Source organism: Rhinatrema bivittatum, chromosome 7 (assembly GCF_901001135.1).
Source record: "Rhinatrema bivittatum chromosome 7, aRhiBiv1.1, whole genome shotgun sequence".
NCBI classification, from domain to species: Eukaryota; Metazoa; Chordata; class Amphibia; order Gymnophiona; family Rhinatrematidae; genus Rhinatrema; species Rhinatrema bivittatum.
The window spans coordinates 39,809,640-39,827,476 of record NC_042621.1 but is presented as its reverse complement, the minus strand read 5'-3'; the positions used below and the strand labels follow the sequence as shown (position 1 = coordinate 39,827,476).

General features: G+C 45.8%; 1 protein-coding gene across 4 annotated transcripts in view; it reads left to right on the top strand.

Annotated features, from left to right (window-relative positions):
* ZFHX3 (zinc finger homeobox 3) overlaps window positions 1–17,837 on the top strand; it is an 876,987-nt gene that overhangs the window by 649,453 nt on the left and 209,697 nt on the right. For all 4 annotated transcript variants that reach the window (XM_029608283.1, XM_029608281.1, XM_029608282.1 and 1 more), the window contains 2 exons: window positions 10,761–10,894; window positions 11,227–11,427. In XM_029608283.1, coding sequence (XP_029464143.1) covers window positions 10,761–10,894; window positions 11,227–11,427 — 335 coding nt within the window. The remainder of the gene's footprint in view (window positions 1–10,760; window positions 10,895–11,226; window positions 11,428–17,837) is intronic.

Here is a 17,837-nt window from a genome sequence, read left to right as displayed (position 1 = left end):
TGTATGGTAGGCCGTGGCAGCATTTGCACGCCGCCTCCTGCTCAAGTCTGCCATGAAACGGTGATTGACATTGGCTTGCACTTGCCGCGTCCAGGTTGGTCGTCCGTCTGGACCGCGCGGATTGGGTGTCCAAATTTTGGGCATTTGTAATGCGTGCATTCATCAGATCCTAGTACCTAAGCTCATCATATGCATTTATGGGACATCCTGTCTTAAACATGGGTGTCCCATACTTGGGCGCCCTAATTTTGAGCATCCTGTTTTTTGGGCATCCTGTCCGGGCTTGCCTTGTAAAAGACACACAGTTGGATGCACAATTGTCAGATGCTTGTTTGTAAACGTGCTGCTAGTAGACATCTTATCTATGGCTCCGGTAGCAAGAATCCTAAGCACCTTGCAATTTGCACTGATTGCCATATTCAGGCTTCACAGCAGGTTGTACCCCTAATCTTGTCAGCATTGCCTGCTGGCTGAGGGAGAGCTGTCTCCCGCGGATTTGGCTGAGCCCGGTCCTTCCCAGCAGGATGCGGGAATGGGACCGGAAGGGAATCTGTCAGAAGTTTTGCCTGGTTTTGAAGCTTCCCTAATTGGAACTTCAGCAGTGGAAGACTTCTCAATGGGTGTCTCTTCAATGCCCCATGGTTTTGGTATGGATCCTTTCGCATTTTTATTGGATGGAATTTTTTCAAGGGCTGCTGTACCTTCTAATGTTCAGCAGAACTGACGAAAACTGGAAGTTCAGGATTGAAGGCTGCAGAATCCCGCAAGTTTGTGGCTAAGGATAAGCGTTTGAGTATGCCCTGGCCTGTTGCGGGTTCCACTGATGGGGATCCCACTGGCTCAGATGACGACAGTGCTTCTTACTCCCTGGAGGATAGAGAACTTCCTCCGGGTTTGGATTCATATAGATGGGTTGCCGGTTCTGATCTCCCAGACACTGCCGATGCTTGGAGTGCCAGGTGTTGGTTCCATGTCTGAGCCAAAGAATAATCCTGTTTTAGTGCCTTAATTGGCCTTGAATAGGGTGCTCAGGAAACTAATTTTAAAGGGGGACAAGTTTTAGTAGGGCTGTACTCCCTGGATCTGATAATGAGAAAGCAGTGGTGTTTTCCGAAAGTGGATGAGCTGCTGCACTCCTCCTCTTCTGCAGGAGGACCTTTCCTGCAGAAGAGGGGGAGTGGCATCAGCAAATGCGCAGGATAGGAGAGTTGAGGCTATCCTTAAGCAGGCCTTGAGGCAGTGGGAATGAATTGCAGTTAACCTCTTGCTGCTCCCTGGTGGCTCGTGCTTGTTTGCTTCTATCTCAGGAAGTTGAGACTGGTTTGAAATCCAGGGTGTTATGGTATAGCTGTGTTTGGGTGGATTCTTGGGTACTGTGGCAGATGACCACGCCCATGGGCAGGAGCCCCGTGGGGATCCACAGTACTGGGCTAGACTCAGGACGCACGAACACAGAATTAGATCTTTTATTGTATAGCTTGATGTATACCACCAGAGGTGGCAGTAGTGAAGTGATCCAGAGGTAGCAGTCTCGGGACCCTCAGCAGAGGGAACCCGTCTCACCATGTTGGTATAGGGCGGATTCCGGTGTAGGTTTCCCAGCAGGGCAGTGCTGTAGATGAGACAGACTGAGAGATTACTCACTAGATGGTAGCTGTAGGTTGGCGATTCCACCAGGAAGAAGTAGATGGTAGAGGCAGGGAGAGCAGGCCCTCGAGGAGCAAGTACCTGATCCCAGTAAGGCACCTGAAATAAAGCAGAGGGCCTCCGAGGAGCGGGTACCCAGGTTAGAGATTACCCCGAAGGGCAGAGAGAGCTTTTCCAGCAGCAGCACGGAAGCGGCAGAGTAGCTTTGACCAGACGAGTCCAATCCTTGCTAACTCAGTGAGCTAGCAAACAAGTACAGGCTATATAACCCGGAATGTGTGACGTCACTTGAGGGGGACGCCCCCGAGGTTCGCGCCATAGCTGGAATAAAGACGTGGGTAGCGCGCGCGCACCCTAGTAGGCTCTTGAGGGGAACATGGCGGGAGGCAACACCATAGCCGTTCCGGGGACGCCGGAGAGGGCGGCTTGCAGACGCGGCGGTAGCCATCTTCCCAAGGTAAGCGGGAAGAGCCGAGGAAAAAGGTGAGGCATAAGGGGCGAAGCCATCTGACCCCGATGGACGCAACACAGGGTAGTGATGAAACCAGCTGCTGCTTTTTTGGCAGATCTGGGCTGCGCCTTTGTCAATCTCTCTGCCAGAGAAGTGGCTTCAGTGTTAGCAGCCATGTGACAGCTGTGGCTGAGATTTGGTCGGCTGCTGCAATTTCAAAGTCTAATCTTATGAAATTGCCCTTAAAGGATTACTCTTGTTTGGGAGTGAGTTGGAGTAAATGCCAATAGGCAGGGTGAGTCCCAAGTTCCTTGTTTACCAGAGGATTTAAAAGCAGGCTCCCCGTTCTTTCGGCGCAAGGGACTGTGCTAGGGTTTTCAGACCTTTTTGACCCTACAGAGAAGCGCCTGCTCAGAGGGCTCGAACTCTGAGTAGGTCTCAGTCCTTTTGGCCCAGGTAGCCCAGACTGGGCATAGACTTGAATGGCAATGCATGCCAAGCCCCTCAATGAAGGGTTGCCAACCCACCTCCTAGAACTGGAAATATGGATTTGCCTGTCTCCTCTTATCCAAGGTGTGTCAAGATCACATCAGACCAGTGGTTCTGGAGGTGACAAAGAACGGCCATGCTCTGGAGTTCTGCGTTCCTCAGGACAACTTCATGGCATCTTCCTGCGACTCTCCAGAAATGAGGCTGGCAGTGGAGGTTACGTTGTTGAGGCCCCTGAGCTGGTGGGCTGTTTTTCCATTGCTTAAGTCACAAGAAAGTATGGGCCATTATTCCATTTACTTCATTGTTCCCAAGACGGAGGTTTCCTTTTGCCCATCCTGGTCCTAAAGGGAGTCAGTAGTAATCGTGAGTGGCTCTTTTATGCATGGAATCCTTACGCTCAGTGATAATGGCAGTACGGTCGGGGGAGTTTCTTACATCTCTGGATTTGTCAGAGTTGTACCTACATATTCCCATTCGAGTGGAGCATCATTCTGTGGTTCATTGTTTTGGGGTGACATTATCAGTTTTCAAGTGCTACCTTTCGGTTTGGCCCCAGTACCCAGGACCTTCTCCAAAGTTCTGGAGGTGGTAATGACAGTGTCAAGATAGGATGGTATTCTGGTCCACTCATACCTAGACATTTGGATAATTTGAGCCAAGTGTATGGAGAGAGTCTTCAGGCCTTGTGCAAGGTGGTTCCCTTGCTGCAGTTTCTAGATTGGGTAGTGAACTTGGCCACGACACGAAACAAGGCAGGGTGTTCTTGCTAGAGGCCTGCATTCAGAAATGGATGGTGCGGGTGCATCTATTACCAGAAGCAATTCGCCTGGCAGTATGGTCTTACTTGCAGGTGTTCGGTTGATTGTAGAGACTCCAGAAGTGGTTCCATGGGCAAGGGCACATATGCATCCTCTTCAGCGCACACTGCTTGCATGACAGAGTCCACAGTCAGGATTTCTTGATACAGCTTCAGTTACTGGTGAAGATTAGCATCCAAATTCAGGTGAAAAGCGGATCTAAGGAAGAACATTGCCCTACGAACACCGAACTGACTGGTACTTATGACAGATGCGAGCTTCCAGGGATGGGAGGCTCACTGTAAGGAGTTGATGGCACAGGGATGCTGAACTGCAGAGGAATCTCTCTGGAGCATCAATCATCTGGAAGTATGTGCCATGCAGTTGGCATGCTTGAGTTTTGTTGACTGCTGGCAGAGTCAAGTGCTCAGAGTAATGTCAGACACTGCAACAACAGTGGCTTGCATCAATTGCCAGGAAGGCACCAAGAGCCAGAAAATGTCGTAGGAATTAGTCCAATTCTTGGAATGGGTGGAAGTAAATTTTTAGGAAATCTCCGCCTCCCACATCGTGGGAAAAGACAATGTAAGAGCCAATTTTTCAGCAGACAGTGTCTGCATCCAGGAGAATGGAAATTGGACGAAGCATTCCAGCTTGGCCCTTAAATTCTTGAAGGTGCAGGTGATAGCTATTGCATGTTTTCAGGGGTCAGGTGAATGGCGATTCCTTGTCGGGCTATCTGGATGTTGCCCAATTTTGTAGGGAGTAAGGCTTCTTCATTCTCCCTTGCAGTTGCAGTGCCCTCATGGAGCCTTAATCTCGTTCTAGAATTTTGGCAAATTTCCACGTTTCGGTCACTGTAGCCTCTCCTTGAGGTGAAATGCTTGAAGATGGTGTTTCTCGTGGTGAATTGTTCCACGCTTCAGGTCCAAGCTGTGGACTCTTTCTTGCTGGGAACCGTTCCTGAGGGTGACTCCAGGGGTGGTCCAGCTTCCGACTGTTCCAACCTTTTTTGCCAAAAGTGGTCTTGGATTTTCATTTGAACCAATTTCCCTGCCAATGCTGGACAGGGAGAGGGATGTGGATAAATATCGTCTGTTGTGGACCTTGCAAGTCAAGAGGCATCTGATGCGATATTGGAGGTTATTAAAACCTCTCAGGAAGACTTGACCGCCTGTTTGTTTGTTCTCCATGGTAGAGGTAAACAGGTTGAGTCGGCGTAACGGGCTACATTAGCCCATTGGGTTAAGGAGGTTATCGAATGTGGGTACTGAATAGCTGTTACCCTAAACAGGTTAGAGCTCATTCCACTAGAGCTCAGGCAGTGTCATGGGCGGAGTTTTGATTGTTGTCTCCTGTCAAGATTTGCTGAGCTGTGACATGCTCCTCCTTACACACTTTTTCCAAGCATTACCACCTGGATGTGCAGGCCCAGGAGGATGCAGCCTCTGTGCATGTAGTGTTGGTTGGGCAGCCTCCCACCTTGTTCGGGAGTAGCTTTGGTACATCCCACTGGTCATGGATTAATCTGCCTGAATGCTGTTAATTTCCTTTTCTCTAGTGAAGACAGGTTAATCCACCTTCCATCCCTTGGCTGCCGGTTTGTGGTTCTGTGGTGGTCCTGAGTGGCTGCATGTCTGGAGTTAACTGGTAAGTGTCAGTTTTAGTCCCTAGATTAGTAATGTTACCCTTTTGAGCTCAGTTTTTCCCATTGCTTAAGTACTTGAGTAATTGTCTATTAAGTTATAATTGTGTGTGTTTGTCCACAGTTGGCTTTTGTGGGGAATACTAGCAGGCTGTCACTGTTAGAGTATATATACTGTGACGTCGGTTTTGTTCTGTCTCCATCAGCTGGTAGAGGTGCATAACCCACTGGTCATGGATTAACCTGTCTTTGCTAGAGAAAAGGAAATTATCAGGTAAGCAGTAATTTCTCAGTTCATGTATTCTTTCCTATTTTCTTCATTTGAATCCTCCTAGTTTTCGAAAACTGTCCTTTCGGCTTTAATAGCCTCTTTTACTTCATCATTTAACCATGTTGGTAGTTTGGTCATCTTTCTACCTTTTTTCTAATGCATGGAAAATGGCTTTTTTTTTTTTTTTTTTTTTGAAGAGCATTCATATCACATGCAAACTTTTAACCTTTGCAGCCATTCCTTTTTAGTTCTTTTTGGTAACTACTTTTCTATCTATATTGATTAAATTGTATTGCATTATGATCACTATTGCCAAGTGGCCCTACCAGTGTTCCCTCTCATGCCAGATACTGTGTTGCAATGAGGATTAGCCACCCCCTTCCCCCTCACTGGTTTGGGTACCAGCAGCTCCATGAAGAAGTCCTTTTATAGCATCTAGAAAATTTACCTTCCTAGCATGCCCTGATGAGAAATGAAGAAACTGGGTAACCTGTGGTAACTTGGTGTAATGTTTCTGTATGGGGTAACCTGCATGGAGCGGCAGCAAAACCCTAAATACCTTGCTGGACAGACTGGGTGGATGATTTGGTCTTCATCTGCTGTCATTTACTGGGGTGTTGTGAGACTTGCATCTAATCAATACTGGGGGTAATTGAAATTTCCCATTAATACTGTATTGCCTAATTTGTTAGCTTACCTATTTTGTTAGCATTTCACTGTCTCTCTTTTCATCCTGGCCAAGTGCAACTTTAAACCCATCTCTTGACTTTAGGTGCATTGAGCTTTATCAGTGATCATAGCTTCATTTGAGAATTTGCAGGAGAGAGCTTAAAAATGTTTGCTCTGTTAGGTCCTGTATATAGGCAAATGCTCTGCATTATAGGCAGGGTTTGAATATCCGAGGTTGAAAAATCCTACGTGCCTGGTCACCTAAACTGTGGCACCTGCTGCCAGCAAGGGCCCCTTGCCTCTTTGCCAAACTGAGGAGAGGCTGGAAGGATTAGGGTGGGAGAGGAGAAGAAAAAAAAATAAAACCCACAAATGAGTGAGCAGTGTATGTCCGGGGTACTATTAAAGTGTGCTTCACTGCTCTTCACTTCTTATGGTCTGGAGTCTGGACAGCTCCTGTGATGCACAGATGACATGTTAAAATGTAATAGCACCTTTCATGTTTTTGAAATGAAAAAACCAGACACCAAAATGGTTGATAAGGAAAAATGTTTTTACCTTCTAAAAAAAAAAAAAATAATGTGGCTGGTGCAAAGTTTTTGCAATTTTTCCAGCCTTATCTGTCATGATATATCATTTCTATGGAGTATTTATTAGGTGCCCCTCTTATGTATATGGATCTTCCATGCTATGTCCACTTTTTCGCAGCATGGGACAAGATGGGGAATTGAAGGGGTTCTGTAGTACAGTAGGAAGGGAGATTGATCAAACTGTATGGGCCTTAATCATTATCTGCCTCCCTATCATATAATGTTCCATGTGTATCCCTGTATAAAGCGTTAATGCACTACATAGATGAATAATGGACATATGTTCTGTAGGCACTATTAGGTTGATTTCCACATTTAGTGGACAAAATGGAGGATGGGCAGAATAACTATTCAGATTGTACAAATAATGCATGTTAACCTTCATTTAAAAAAAAAATCACTACTCATTAGGCCAATTAGTGTCAGGATGTTAATAAGTATATAATGACAGAGTAAGTTCTTTGTATTAGTTCCCTCATTATTACTTTTTAGACTTGCAAAGTCACTCCTCTCTCACCAGCCTCTTCTACACAGAGGTGAAGGAAATTCACAGAGCATACTCAAGACAATGTCATATGAGTGAGAAGCCAAAAATGGTTGCCTCACTTATGGGCAGGGTTAGTCGCAGAGTGCTGGCTGCAGTGTTTGGATGGGGGTTTCATTGCACAGGTTAGTCGCAGGGAGTGCTGGTTGCAGTATGTGGAGGATGGAAGTTCATTCCACAGGTTAGTCGCAGGGAGTGCTGGCTGCAGTATGTGGAAGATGGGGGTTTCATTGCACAGGTTAGTCGCAGGGAGTGCTGGCTGCAGTATGTGGTGGATGGGGAGTTCCATTGCACAGGTTAGTCGCAGGGAGTGCTGGTTGCAGTATGTGGAGGATGGGGGTTTCATTGCACAGGTTAGTCGCAGGGAATGCAGGCTGCAGTATGTGGTGGATGGGGGTTTCATTGCACAGGTTAGTCGCAGGGAATGCAGGCTGCAGTATGTAGTGGATGGGGGTTTCATTGCACAGGTTAGTCGCAGGGAGTGCTGGCTGCAGTGTTTGGATGGGGAGTTTCATTGCACAGGTTAGTCGCAGGGAGTGCAGGCTGCAGTGTTTGGATGGGGGGGTTCCATTGCACAGGTTAGTCGCAGGGAGTGCTGGCTGCAGTATGTGGAGGATGGGGAGTTCCATTGCACAGGTTAGTCGCAGGGAGTGCTGGTTGCAGTATGTGGAGGATGGGGGTTTCATTGTACAGGTTAGTCGCAGGGAGTGCTGGCTGCAGTGTTTGGATGGGGAGTTTCATTGCACAGGTTAGTCGCAGAGAGTGCAGGCTGCAGTGTTTGGATGGGGAGTTTCATTGCACAGGTTAGTCGCAGGGAGTGCAGGCTGCAGTGTTTGGTGGATGGGGGGTTCCATTGCACAGGTTAGTCGCAGGGAGTGCTGGCTGCAGTATGTGGAGGATGGGGGTTTCATTGCACAGGTTAGTCGCAGGAAGTGCTGGCTGCAGTATGTGAAGGATGGGGAGTTCCATTGCACAGGTTAGTCGTAGGGAGTGCTGGCTGCAGTATGTGGAGGATGGGGAGTTCCATTGCACAGGTTAGTCGCAGGGAGTGCTGGTTGCAGTATGTGGAGGATGGGGGTTTCATTGTACAGGTTAGTCGCAGGGAGTGCTGGCTGCAGTATGTGGTGGATGGGGAGTTTCATTGCACAGGTTAGTCGCAGGGAGTGCTCGTTGCAGTATGTGGTGGATGGGGAGTTTCATTGCACAGGTTAGTCGCAGGGAGTGCTGGTTGCAGTATGTGGAGGATGGGGGTTTCATTGTACAGGTTAGTCGCAGGGAGTGCTGGCTGCAGTATGTGGAGGATGGGGAGTTCCATTGCACAGGTTAGTCGCAGGGAGTGCTGGTTGCAGTATGTGGAGGATGGGGGTTTCATTGCACAGGTTAGTCGCAGGGAGTGCAGGCTGCAGTATGTGGAGGATGGGGAGTTTCATTGCACAGGTTAGTCGCAGGGAGTGCTGGTTGCAGTATGTGGAGGATGGGGGTTTCATTGCACAGGTTAGTCGCAGGGAGTGCAGGCTGCAGTATGTGGAGGATGGGGGTTTCATTGCACAGGTTAGTCGCAGGGAGTGCTCGTTGCAGTGTCTGGTGGATGGGGGGTTCCATTGCACAGGTTAGTCGCAGGGAGTGCTGGCTGCAGTATGTGGAGGATGGGGGTTTCATTGCACAGGTTAGTCGCAGGGAGTGCTGGATGCAGTATGTGGAGGATGGGGAGTTCCATTGCACAGGTTAGGCGCAGAGAGTGCTGGCTGCAGTATGTGGAGGATGGGGGTTTCATTGCACAGGTTAGTCGCAGGGAGTGCTGGATGCAGTGTCTGGTGGATGGGGGGTTTCATTGCACAGGTTAGTCGCAGGGAGTGCAGGCTGCAGTATGTGGAGGATGGGGGTTTCATTGTACAGGTTAGTTGCAGGGAGTGCTGGTTGCAGTATGTGGAGGATGGCGCTTCATTGCACATGTTCGCAGGAGTGCAAAAGTACTAAAGTATGCATTTTTGGTGATTAATCAGCAGTTCTAGATAAAGATGTAATGGGTTAGGGATCTGCGTTCCATAAATGTTTCTAAGGCAGATCCGGATTATGGAATTGCTTTTTTATGTGATAACTCAGATGTAAGAAGATATGCTAGGCTGTGCACTCAGGCCTAGTGCATTTTTTTTTAAGCATATTTATGTGCGTACAATTTTACTCCCAATGCAACAAGGAGTTTTGCGTACAAAAAATGCTTGGAAAGCTTAGCATTCCTCCATTCAAATTCCATCTTAATCAAGGCATTAGCTATTACTCTCCAGTGTAGATTTACGTGTTTACCTAATCCTGGAAATTTAACTCCCGTTCTGAGGTGGAGAAAGGTTTCTGGGGCTACTTATTTAAAAACTTTCATAAATTTCCTATTTCATTTTGTTTTGAAAAGAAAAGAGAAACAAATTGTATTTGGTTTTTGTTCATAAAAAACCAAAAAAACAAAGCAGTGGTAACCAGTTCTGAGGTCCCCCACCCCCTGCCACAGAAATCACAATTTACAATTCTAAAAAAATAAAGCAAAGTTCCCCCTCCCCACAGCATCCCCGCAAGCATAAACATTTTCAAGGGCAGGAGGTCTCCCTAGATGCTTCTGTCCTGCTGGCGCTGGTGGGCCTAGAGACCAGTCCCATGTGGCTGTACAGAGAGACACTGGGGGAAGGGGGTCCAGTTACACCGCTGCACAACAAAATGGCCTCATCCGCCAGCAACATTTTGAATTGAGCCCTGGCAAGGCAGGAGCATTTGGGGATCACACCTGCCCCTTGAATGTGGATGAGATTGGGGGGGAGGGGGTTTCATGTAGGTAGTGGCCTGGTGGGACTTTGTTTTAGATTTTAGATGGTGATTTTTGTGGCAGAAGAGGGGGGAGGCATCTTCACGGGCTGGCTGCTATTGCCTTTGTATTTTTTTTTAAATGAACCTGAACAAAACTTCCCACCAATGAAATGGGGGTGGGGGGAAACCCCTGCTTGTAATGTTTTTCTCACAGCTCATAAGAGAGGGAAGGGTTTAGTCCCTTGAGATAATTAAGAAACCCACTTCACTTATGACTGCAGAGTGACACCAAAACTCTATCCAAAAGGGCAACCATATGCCGTATAGAATAGTATATTGGTTATTAAGGATTGAATTGGCATTTCCTCTGGCTTTTCTCAGTATTTTGGTATTTGAGGGTCTGAATGCCTTCATGATGGCTTGAGCGTATTGCATCACAAGTCCAAATCAGCACAGTGCTCAGTCTGAGCTGCTGGTCATTTGTGCAGGGCTTCCTGAAGGTTTATTGATGTTCCTCAGACTTCATGTGATGCTGTGTGTATGCTGCAAATAGTCCTGTGTACGCAGGTCTTACCAGCAGCCTATGAGATCACTGTTTGGGGGGGGGCGATATTTTTAAGAAGGAGATTGACATGAACGTTCCAGCCTTGCTTTTTAGCCGGTCTGATTTCGCCACTGGACTTAGCACGTGCTGCTTCAGAGACTGCACAGCTGTGGTTTTAATAGCGTTTCCCCTAGCATGTGGAAGTCTACTTTTTTTTTTTAATACTAGTGATGCAGATTTAGGATTTTTAAGGCCCAGCATACACACAGCCATGACAGGATGGGGCAATTTAAAATCACTTTTCCTGTTTCTTCCAGGACCATGCAATCAGCCGGACAAGACAGAAGCAGTATTGCCAGCAGGCCCCAAACACACATCGTTCATCTGTAGCTCAGAGTCCTCCGTCTCCTCCAAATGGCCAAAAACTTCAAAGGACATGAAAGTGGAGCAGGTGAATGCCAATGTCTAAGACTTCTCTACCATTACCCCTTGCACTGTTCACTGTGTGTTTTCCCTCCCTTTCCCCTCCATATATATTTTGCGAACTGCCTGTCCCACTGTCCTCCTCACCATTTACAGTACCTCATTTTATTTTCCTCTTGCTGCCCCGTCTATTTCCAGCCACTCTTCCCCCCTATTCTCCCCCCCCATCCCGATTACGTTCCACTAGTCCCTCCCCCTGCTCTCTCCCGCTGTTGCTGTCACTCGCCTCTTGGACGTCCCCTTTATTTCCCTCCCTTTGACAGGCTGCAAAGTTCTAATCCGCCATCTTGTCTCCTGCAGATCTATCAGTGTCCTTACTGCAAGTATAGTAATCCAGATGTGAACCGCTTGCGAGTACATGTCATGACGCAGCACTCTGTGCAACCCATGCTGCGCTGCCCTCTCTGCCAGGACATGCTGAACAACAAGATTCACCTCCAGCTGCACCTCACACACCTCCACAGTGTGGCACCTGATTGTGTGGAGAAGCTGATCATGACGGTGAGTGTTCAGGGTACACGGCCTGCTTGTCCTCTACAGCAATGACTTTCTTCAGGATCTGAATAAATTATTGTCTCTATACCTGTATCTGCCACTTGCCTTCTCTTGGCCGCAGTTTTGTTTTAAATAGTCATCACATCATCCCACCACATCAACTGCCTTGCTTTCCCCATGCCACTTGTCTCTGTTTCTGCTTTTCTCTTTCCAGTCCTGCTTTTTTCCTAGTCCTTATGTCACTGCCATAACCTCCATTCAGTTCATTTCTCTCTTGATCCCATCCCTGACTGACTGCTCTCCTCAGGGGCGGTTCTGTAATGAGACAGGGTGAGGTGTCCACTTCAGGCGGCAGAATTTTGAGGCGGAGAAAAATGGCCCCTCTCAGAACGCTGCTGTGGTGTCTGCCTCACCCTGCCTCATTATAGCTAAGGGGGGGAGGGACGCCGCTGTTGGAGGCCAGGCCAGCAGCGGCTGAAGAGAGGAGGATCGATGATACAGGCTGGCGGCAGCTGAAGGGAGGACAGACGGTGGGTGAGCGGGTGAGGCAGAGCTGGGGATGGGGCGAGCGGTGGGGCAGGTCAATGGGAGCGCCATCTCATCCCTTGCCTCAGGCGGCAGATTGCCGTGAGCTGCCCCTGGCTTTCCTTGTTCCCCATGACTCTTTCTGCCCTTCTGCTCCTTGAAATTCCTCCCACCCCAGCCCTTCCTTCTCAGGGCTAATAAACCTATATATTAAATTACTAATCCTCTGCTACTCCTCATTATTCCTTGGCCTTATCTGATTGACTAGGGTTGCTTTGGTTTCCTCCCACCTCTTTTTTTGGTTCCTGCCTTCCTATTCCTTTACCTGTTGCACACTGTTGCTCTCTCACAGTCAGTTTTCCTAGAAAAACTCTCTCAGGATCTTGGTAGCTCCTTCCTGCTCCTGTGGGCTTCCGCTCATTCAGAACCAGGGTTATGGTCTGGCAATAGGAGACTTCATTCACAACTACCTAGGGATTTTCTCCCCCACCCTATTTTATGTATCCCTTCTCAGCTTAGCACAGTTAATTGCAGCAGTAGTCTTCAGCTGAAGGCCATGTATCTGCAAGCAATGAGCCCAAAAACTGGCCATTAAGTATCACCCTCCCTCTGCTCCAGGTATCGGAAAACCTGAAGTAGGAATCAAACACGGGTCCCTGACAGCAGTGCCACTGAACCACTGGGTCACTGTCACTGTTACTGTTCTTTTCTAAACCTTTGAACCTGTAATCTGTCACTAGGTGTGTTCATTTCTAACCTGAAGTATGATTTCTACAGTTTACCTTCCACTTTTTCATACTCCTGCTATCACTTGCCTTAGATCTTGTTCTTTTGGATCATGGATGGCCAACGCTAGTCCTTAATAGCCACCAATGGACCTGGTTTTCAGGATATCCATAATTAATATGTATGTGAGAGATTTTCAGGTACTGCCGCCATTATATGCAAACATATCTCATGCATATTCATAATGTGCAATTCTGGTTGCCGCATCTCAAAGATATAGTTGCACTGGAAAAAGTACAGAGAAGAGTGACCAAAATGATAAGGGCATGGAATGACTCCCCTTTGAGGAAAGGCTAAAGAGGTTAGGGCTCTTCAGCTTAGAGAAGAGACAGCTGAGGGGGGCATATATGATGGAGGTCTACAAAATCATGATGGGACTTGAATGAGTAAATGTGAATTGGTTATTTACTCTTTTGGATAACATAAGGACTAGGGGCGCTCCATGAAGTTAGCAAATAACACATTTAAAACAAATCTGAGAACACACTTTCACACAATTAAGCTCTAGAATGTATTGTCAGAGGATGTGGTTAAGGCAGTTAGTATAGCTGGGTTTAACAAAGATTTGAATAAGTTCCTGGATGAGAAGCCCATAAACTGCTATTAATCAATAGGGAATAGCCACTGCTTGTTGCTGGCATTAGTAGCATGGGTTCTGTTTAATATTTGGGTTCTTGCCAGGTTCTTGTGACCTGGTTTGGTCACTATTGGAGTCAGGATACTGGGCTTGATGGACCCTTGGTCTGACCCAGTATAGCATGTCTTAGTTTTTATATTTTTATGTGGATATTGAGGACCAGAGTTGGCTACCTCTGTTCTAGATCATATGTTTGGCAACCTTCTTGGGCTGAGTGCCCAAAAACAGGCAACATTGCTCAGAGAACCTCCCACCCCCTTCCTCTGTGTTCTCTTCTGAATGCTGGTGCTACAAACTGTTTCAAAACTCATGGGCTAGCCAAGCGTCATGAGATGAAAAACTCACAGGCTGTCTCGGTTAAACTGTTCATGGTGCAGTATTTAGGAGAGAGCAGTGGGTCAGCTGGGAAGGCTTCAAGCGCCACCCTGTGGTATACATGCCTGGGTATGCTAACCCCTGTTCTAGATATCTTTGGTCTTTTTTTTACTTCTTTATTATCCAGGCAAATAACATAGTAACCAGTACATACATTGAATACAATAAAGCACTACAGTTTTACGCAATCTGTCATCATCATTCCATCTTAGTATAGTCTGCTTGCCGGATCGACATGCAATAAAAAAAACGAAACCTAAAAAAGCAAAAGAACCTACAGAATATTTTTAAGAGAGAAAAATGTCAAGGGACAAACAATGAAAAAGGAAAAATAGTGTTTAGGCATCTGAAAAATCTGAGAGGCCATAAATAAAGAACACCAACAAAACTAATGCACATCTTACCTCTAACTGCATAATAATCCAAGAACTTATCCCACATCTTGTAGTATCTTTGTGACTTTCCTTTCAATGAAAAGTTAACTTTTCTATGCAGGTTTCTTCTTCAAACAACTGAGCAATATTGTCAGCTACTATCTCTAATTGAGAGTGCAGACGAATGAGTGATCCATCGCAGTTATCATACCTGAAGGAAGGGATGGGTCTAATTTCAGTATCATCTGATGGCTTCTCCTTCGTCCTGCAGTTCTTTGCCCCAGCTTTGCTGCTCAGTTTCTTAGCTTTACTCGTTTAATCCGAACAATGTACAGGAATGGAAGTATTTGGGCGGTCTTTAGCCACAGCTTGAGATGTTTTTAAAGAGTCTCGGATATAAAAAATTTTGAAATTGCAGTGTGCGCTCACAGGAGCTTTTCACTCACATTGCTCACGCTGCCAAGGCATAATATCCCTTGCTTTGGTCTTTGACACCGTTAAACATGCATTTTTGGATCAAAATAATAGCCTCGTTAGAGCAGTGGGCTATGAACCAGGGGAATCAGGATTCAAATCCCACTGCCACTCCTTGTGACCTTGGGCAGTCACTTTACCTTCCGTTGTCTTAGGCACAAACTTAGGAGGTAATTTTCAAAGGAGTTACGTGTTTAAATGTAACATACTATCATAGCAGTTTTCCAAAGCCATTTACTGGAATAAATTGCACTTCATGCGAGTAAATCCTATGGACAATTCAATGGCATACATTGTAGCAATTTTCAAAAGCCCACATATTTAATTGAGTAAAACCCAGTTTTACATGTGTAAATGCTTTTTAAAATCAGGCCCTTAAAATTGTAAGTCCTCTGGGGATAGGGAAATACAGTTGTGCTCATAAGTTTACAATCCCCTAGCAGAATTTGTAAGATCTGTAGCATTTTAAGAAAACATGAATGATTGGACAAAACACATCTGCTAGTTTAATTTGAAACATTAAAAATATTATGCATCACAGAATAGCACAATCATTAAAACAAACCATAGCAATAAAGGAAATAATAAAATGGTCCTGTTCAAAAGTTGACATACCCTTGAATGTTTGGGCTGATAATGTACACTCAAATGGACACACACAGCTTGAGATGGCAATGAAGGTAGGTATGCACACCTGTGCCTTGTTTGATTGTAATTAGTGTCTGTGTATACATAGTCAATGAGTTTCTTAGCTCTCGAGAAACCCTTGTGCATTTCATCCAGAGCTGCACTGACTTTGGTTATTATGAAGCATGAGGAAAGCAAAAGATCTGTCAAAGTATCTGTGAGCAAAAGTAATTCAACTTTATAAATCAGGAAAAGGATATAAAAAAAAATCCAAAGATTTGAAAATGCCAATTGGTACTGTTCAAACTCTGATCAAGAAATGGAAAATTATGGGTTCTGTTAACACCAAGGTAGACCAAAAATGATTTCAGACACAACAGCCAGGAAAATTTGTTGCATGGAAAGAAAAACCCACAAGCAACTTGTACTGAAATATAGGCCTCTCTGAAACAGAGTGGTGTGGGTGTTTCAGCATGCACAATAAGGAGGTACTTGAACAAAAATAGTCTGCATGGTAGAGATGTCAGAAAAAAGCCATTGCTGCACCAATGGCTCAAAACAGCCCACTTACAATATGCCAAACAGCACCTAGAGAAGCCTCAAAACTTCCTGAACAAAATAATTTGGAGTGATGAGACCAAAATAGAACTTTATGGTCACATCCATAAACATTGTGTTTGGAGAGGAGTCGACGCCATCCCTATCATAAAGCATGGAGGAGGATCTCTGCTGATTTGGGAGGAGGGGGAGCGACAGCAGCTCAGGGACTTCAGTCAAAATTGTTGGCAGGATGAATTCGGTGTCTTCTCAGAAAATACTGGAGAAGAATTTGCATTCATCAGCCAGGAAGTTGCACATGGGGCGCACTTGGACTTTCCAGCATGCCAATGATCTAAAACAAAAGGCCAAGTCAACTCATTCAGTGGCTGCAGCAGAAGAAAGTGAAGGTCCTGGAGTGGCCATCACAGTCTCCTGACCTCAACATCATTGAGCTACTTTGGAGAGAAGTCAAACATGCAGTTTATGCTACACAACCAAAGAATTTGGAGACTTAGCCAAGAGAAATGGGCAACTTTATCCCATGAGAAAATGAAGGGCCTCTGTGAGGGAGTCCATAAAATACTCCCTCAAACCTCCTTAAAGAACTGGTCACAGGTAGCTGGCCCGGTCCTCCTTAAGGATCAGCACTGCAAGGGATTCTGGGCCAGGGGAATTCCCTTTAGCCAGGGGTTAAGTTGACAGGGCAGAGAGAGCTTGGGGAGGCCCCGGGAAGCACAGGGAGGAAGCTACTGATTGCAGGGACCCCCCCAACTAAAGGTTTGGGCATACCTGAAATCAGGTGAGCTATATTGTTCTGTTATAACTTCTGAAGTGATGGCGTGCTGCCAATTTGTTTAAGTTAAATCCACTGTAAATAAAGTGCACTGGTGTCACAGCCAGAGTCATCTTGGTGTTTCCGTTGACTGTTATCAAGCCATTCACCTCCCAAGCTACCACAGCCTCATGCACAAATATCACAAAAAACTGCAAGCCATCATTGATGCAGAAGGGGACACTACATGATATTAAGAACAAAGGGAATGTAAACTTTTGAACAGGACCATTTTATTATTTCCTTTATTGCTATGGTTTGTGTAAAACCATAAAATAGTTGAAGCACAAAATAGTTGAAGCACATTAAAAATAACAGAACTGTGTTTTGTCAGAACACTCTTTTTTTTCTTTTCTTTTTTTTTTTATGTTACACATCTTTCAAATTCTGCCAGGGGTCTGTAAACTTATGAGCACATCTGTCCATATGGTGCCAGAATGTAATCTGCTTTGAAGTACTGAAAAGTGGAATATCACTCAAATCAAATAAATAAATGATAAATAGATGAGAATTGGCATGCTGGGTCAGACCAAGGTCCATTGAGCCCAGCAATACTATCTCTGATGGTGGCCAATTCAGGTCACAAGTACCTGTATCGCTCCATGGTGAGACCGCACCTTGAATACTGTGTACAATTCTGGTGGCCGCATCTCAAAAAAGATATAATTGCGATGGAGAAGGTACAGAGAAGGGTGACCAAAATGATAAGGGGAATGGAACAGTTCCCCTATGAGGTAAGACTAAAGAGGTTAGGACTTTTCAGCTTGGAGAAGAGACGGCTGAGGGGGGGATATGATAGAGGTGTTTAAAATCATGAGAGATCTAGAACGGGTAGAGGTGAATCGGTTTTTAACTCTTTCGGATAACAGAAAGACTAGGGGGCACTCCATGAAGTTAGCACGTGGCACATTTAAAACTAATTGGAGAAAGTTCTTTTTCACTCAATGCACAATTAAACTCTGGAATTTGTTGCCAGAAGATGTGGTTAGTGCAGTTAGTATAGCTGTGTTTAAAAAAGGATTGGATAAGTTCTTGGAGGAGAAGTCCATTACCTGCTATTAATTGAGTTGACTTAGAAAATAGCCACTGCTATTACTAGCAACGGTAACATGGAATAGACTTAGTTTTTGGGTACTTGCCAGGTTCTTATGGCCTGGATTGGCCACTGTTGGAAATAGGATGCTGGGCTTGATGGACCCTTGGTCTGACCCTGTATGGCATGTTCTTATGTACCTGGAAGATCCCA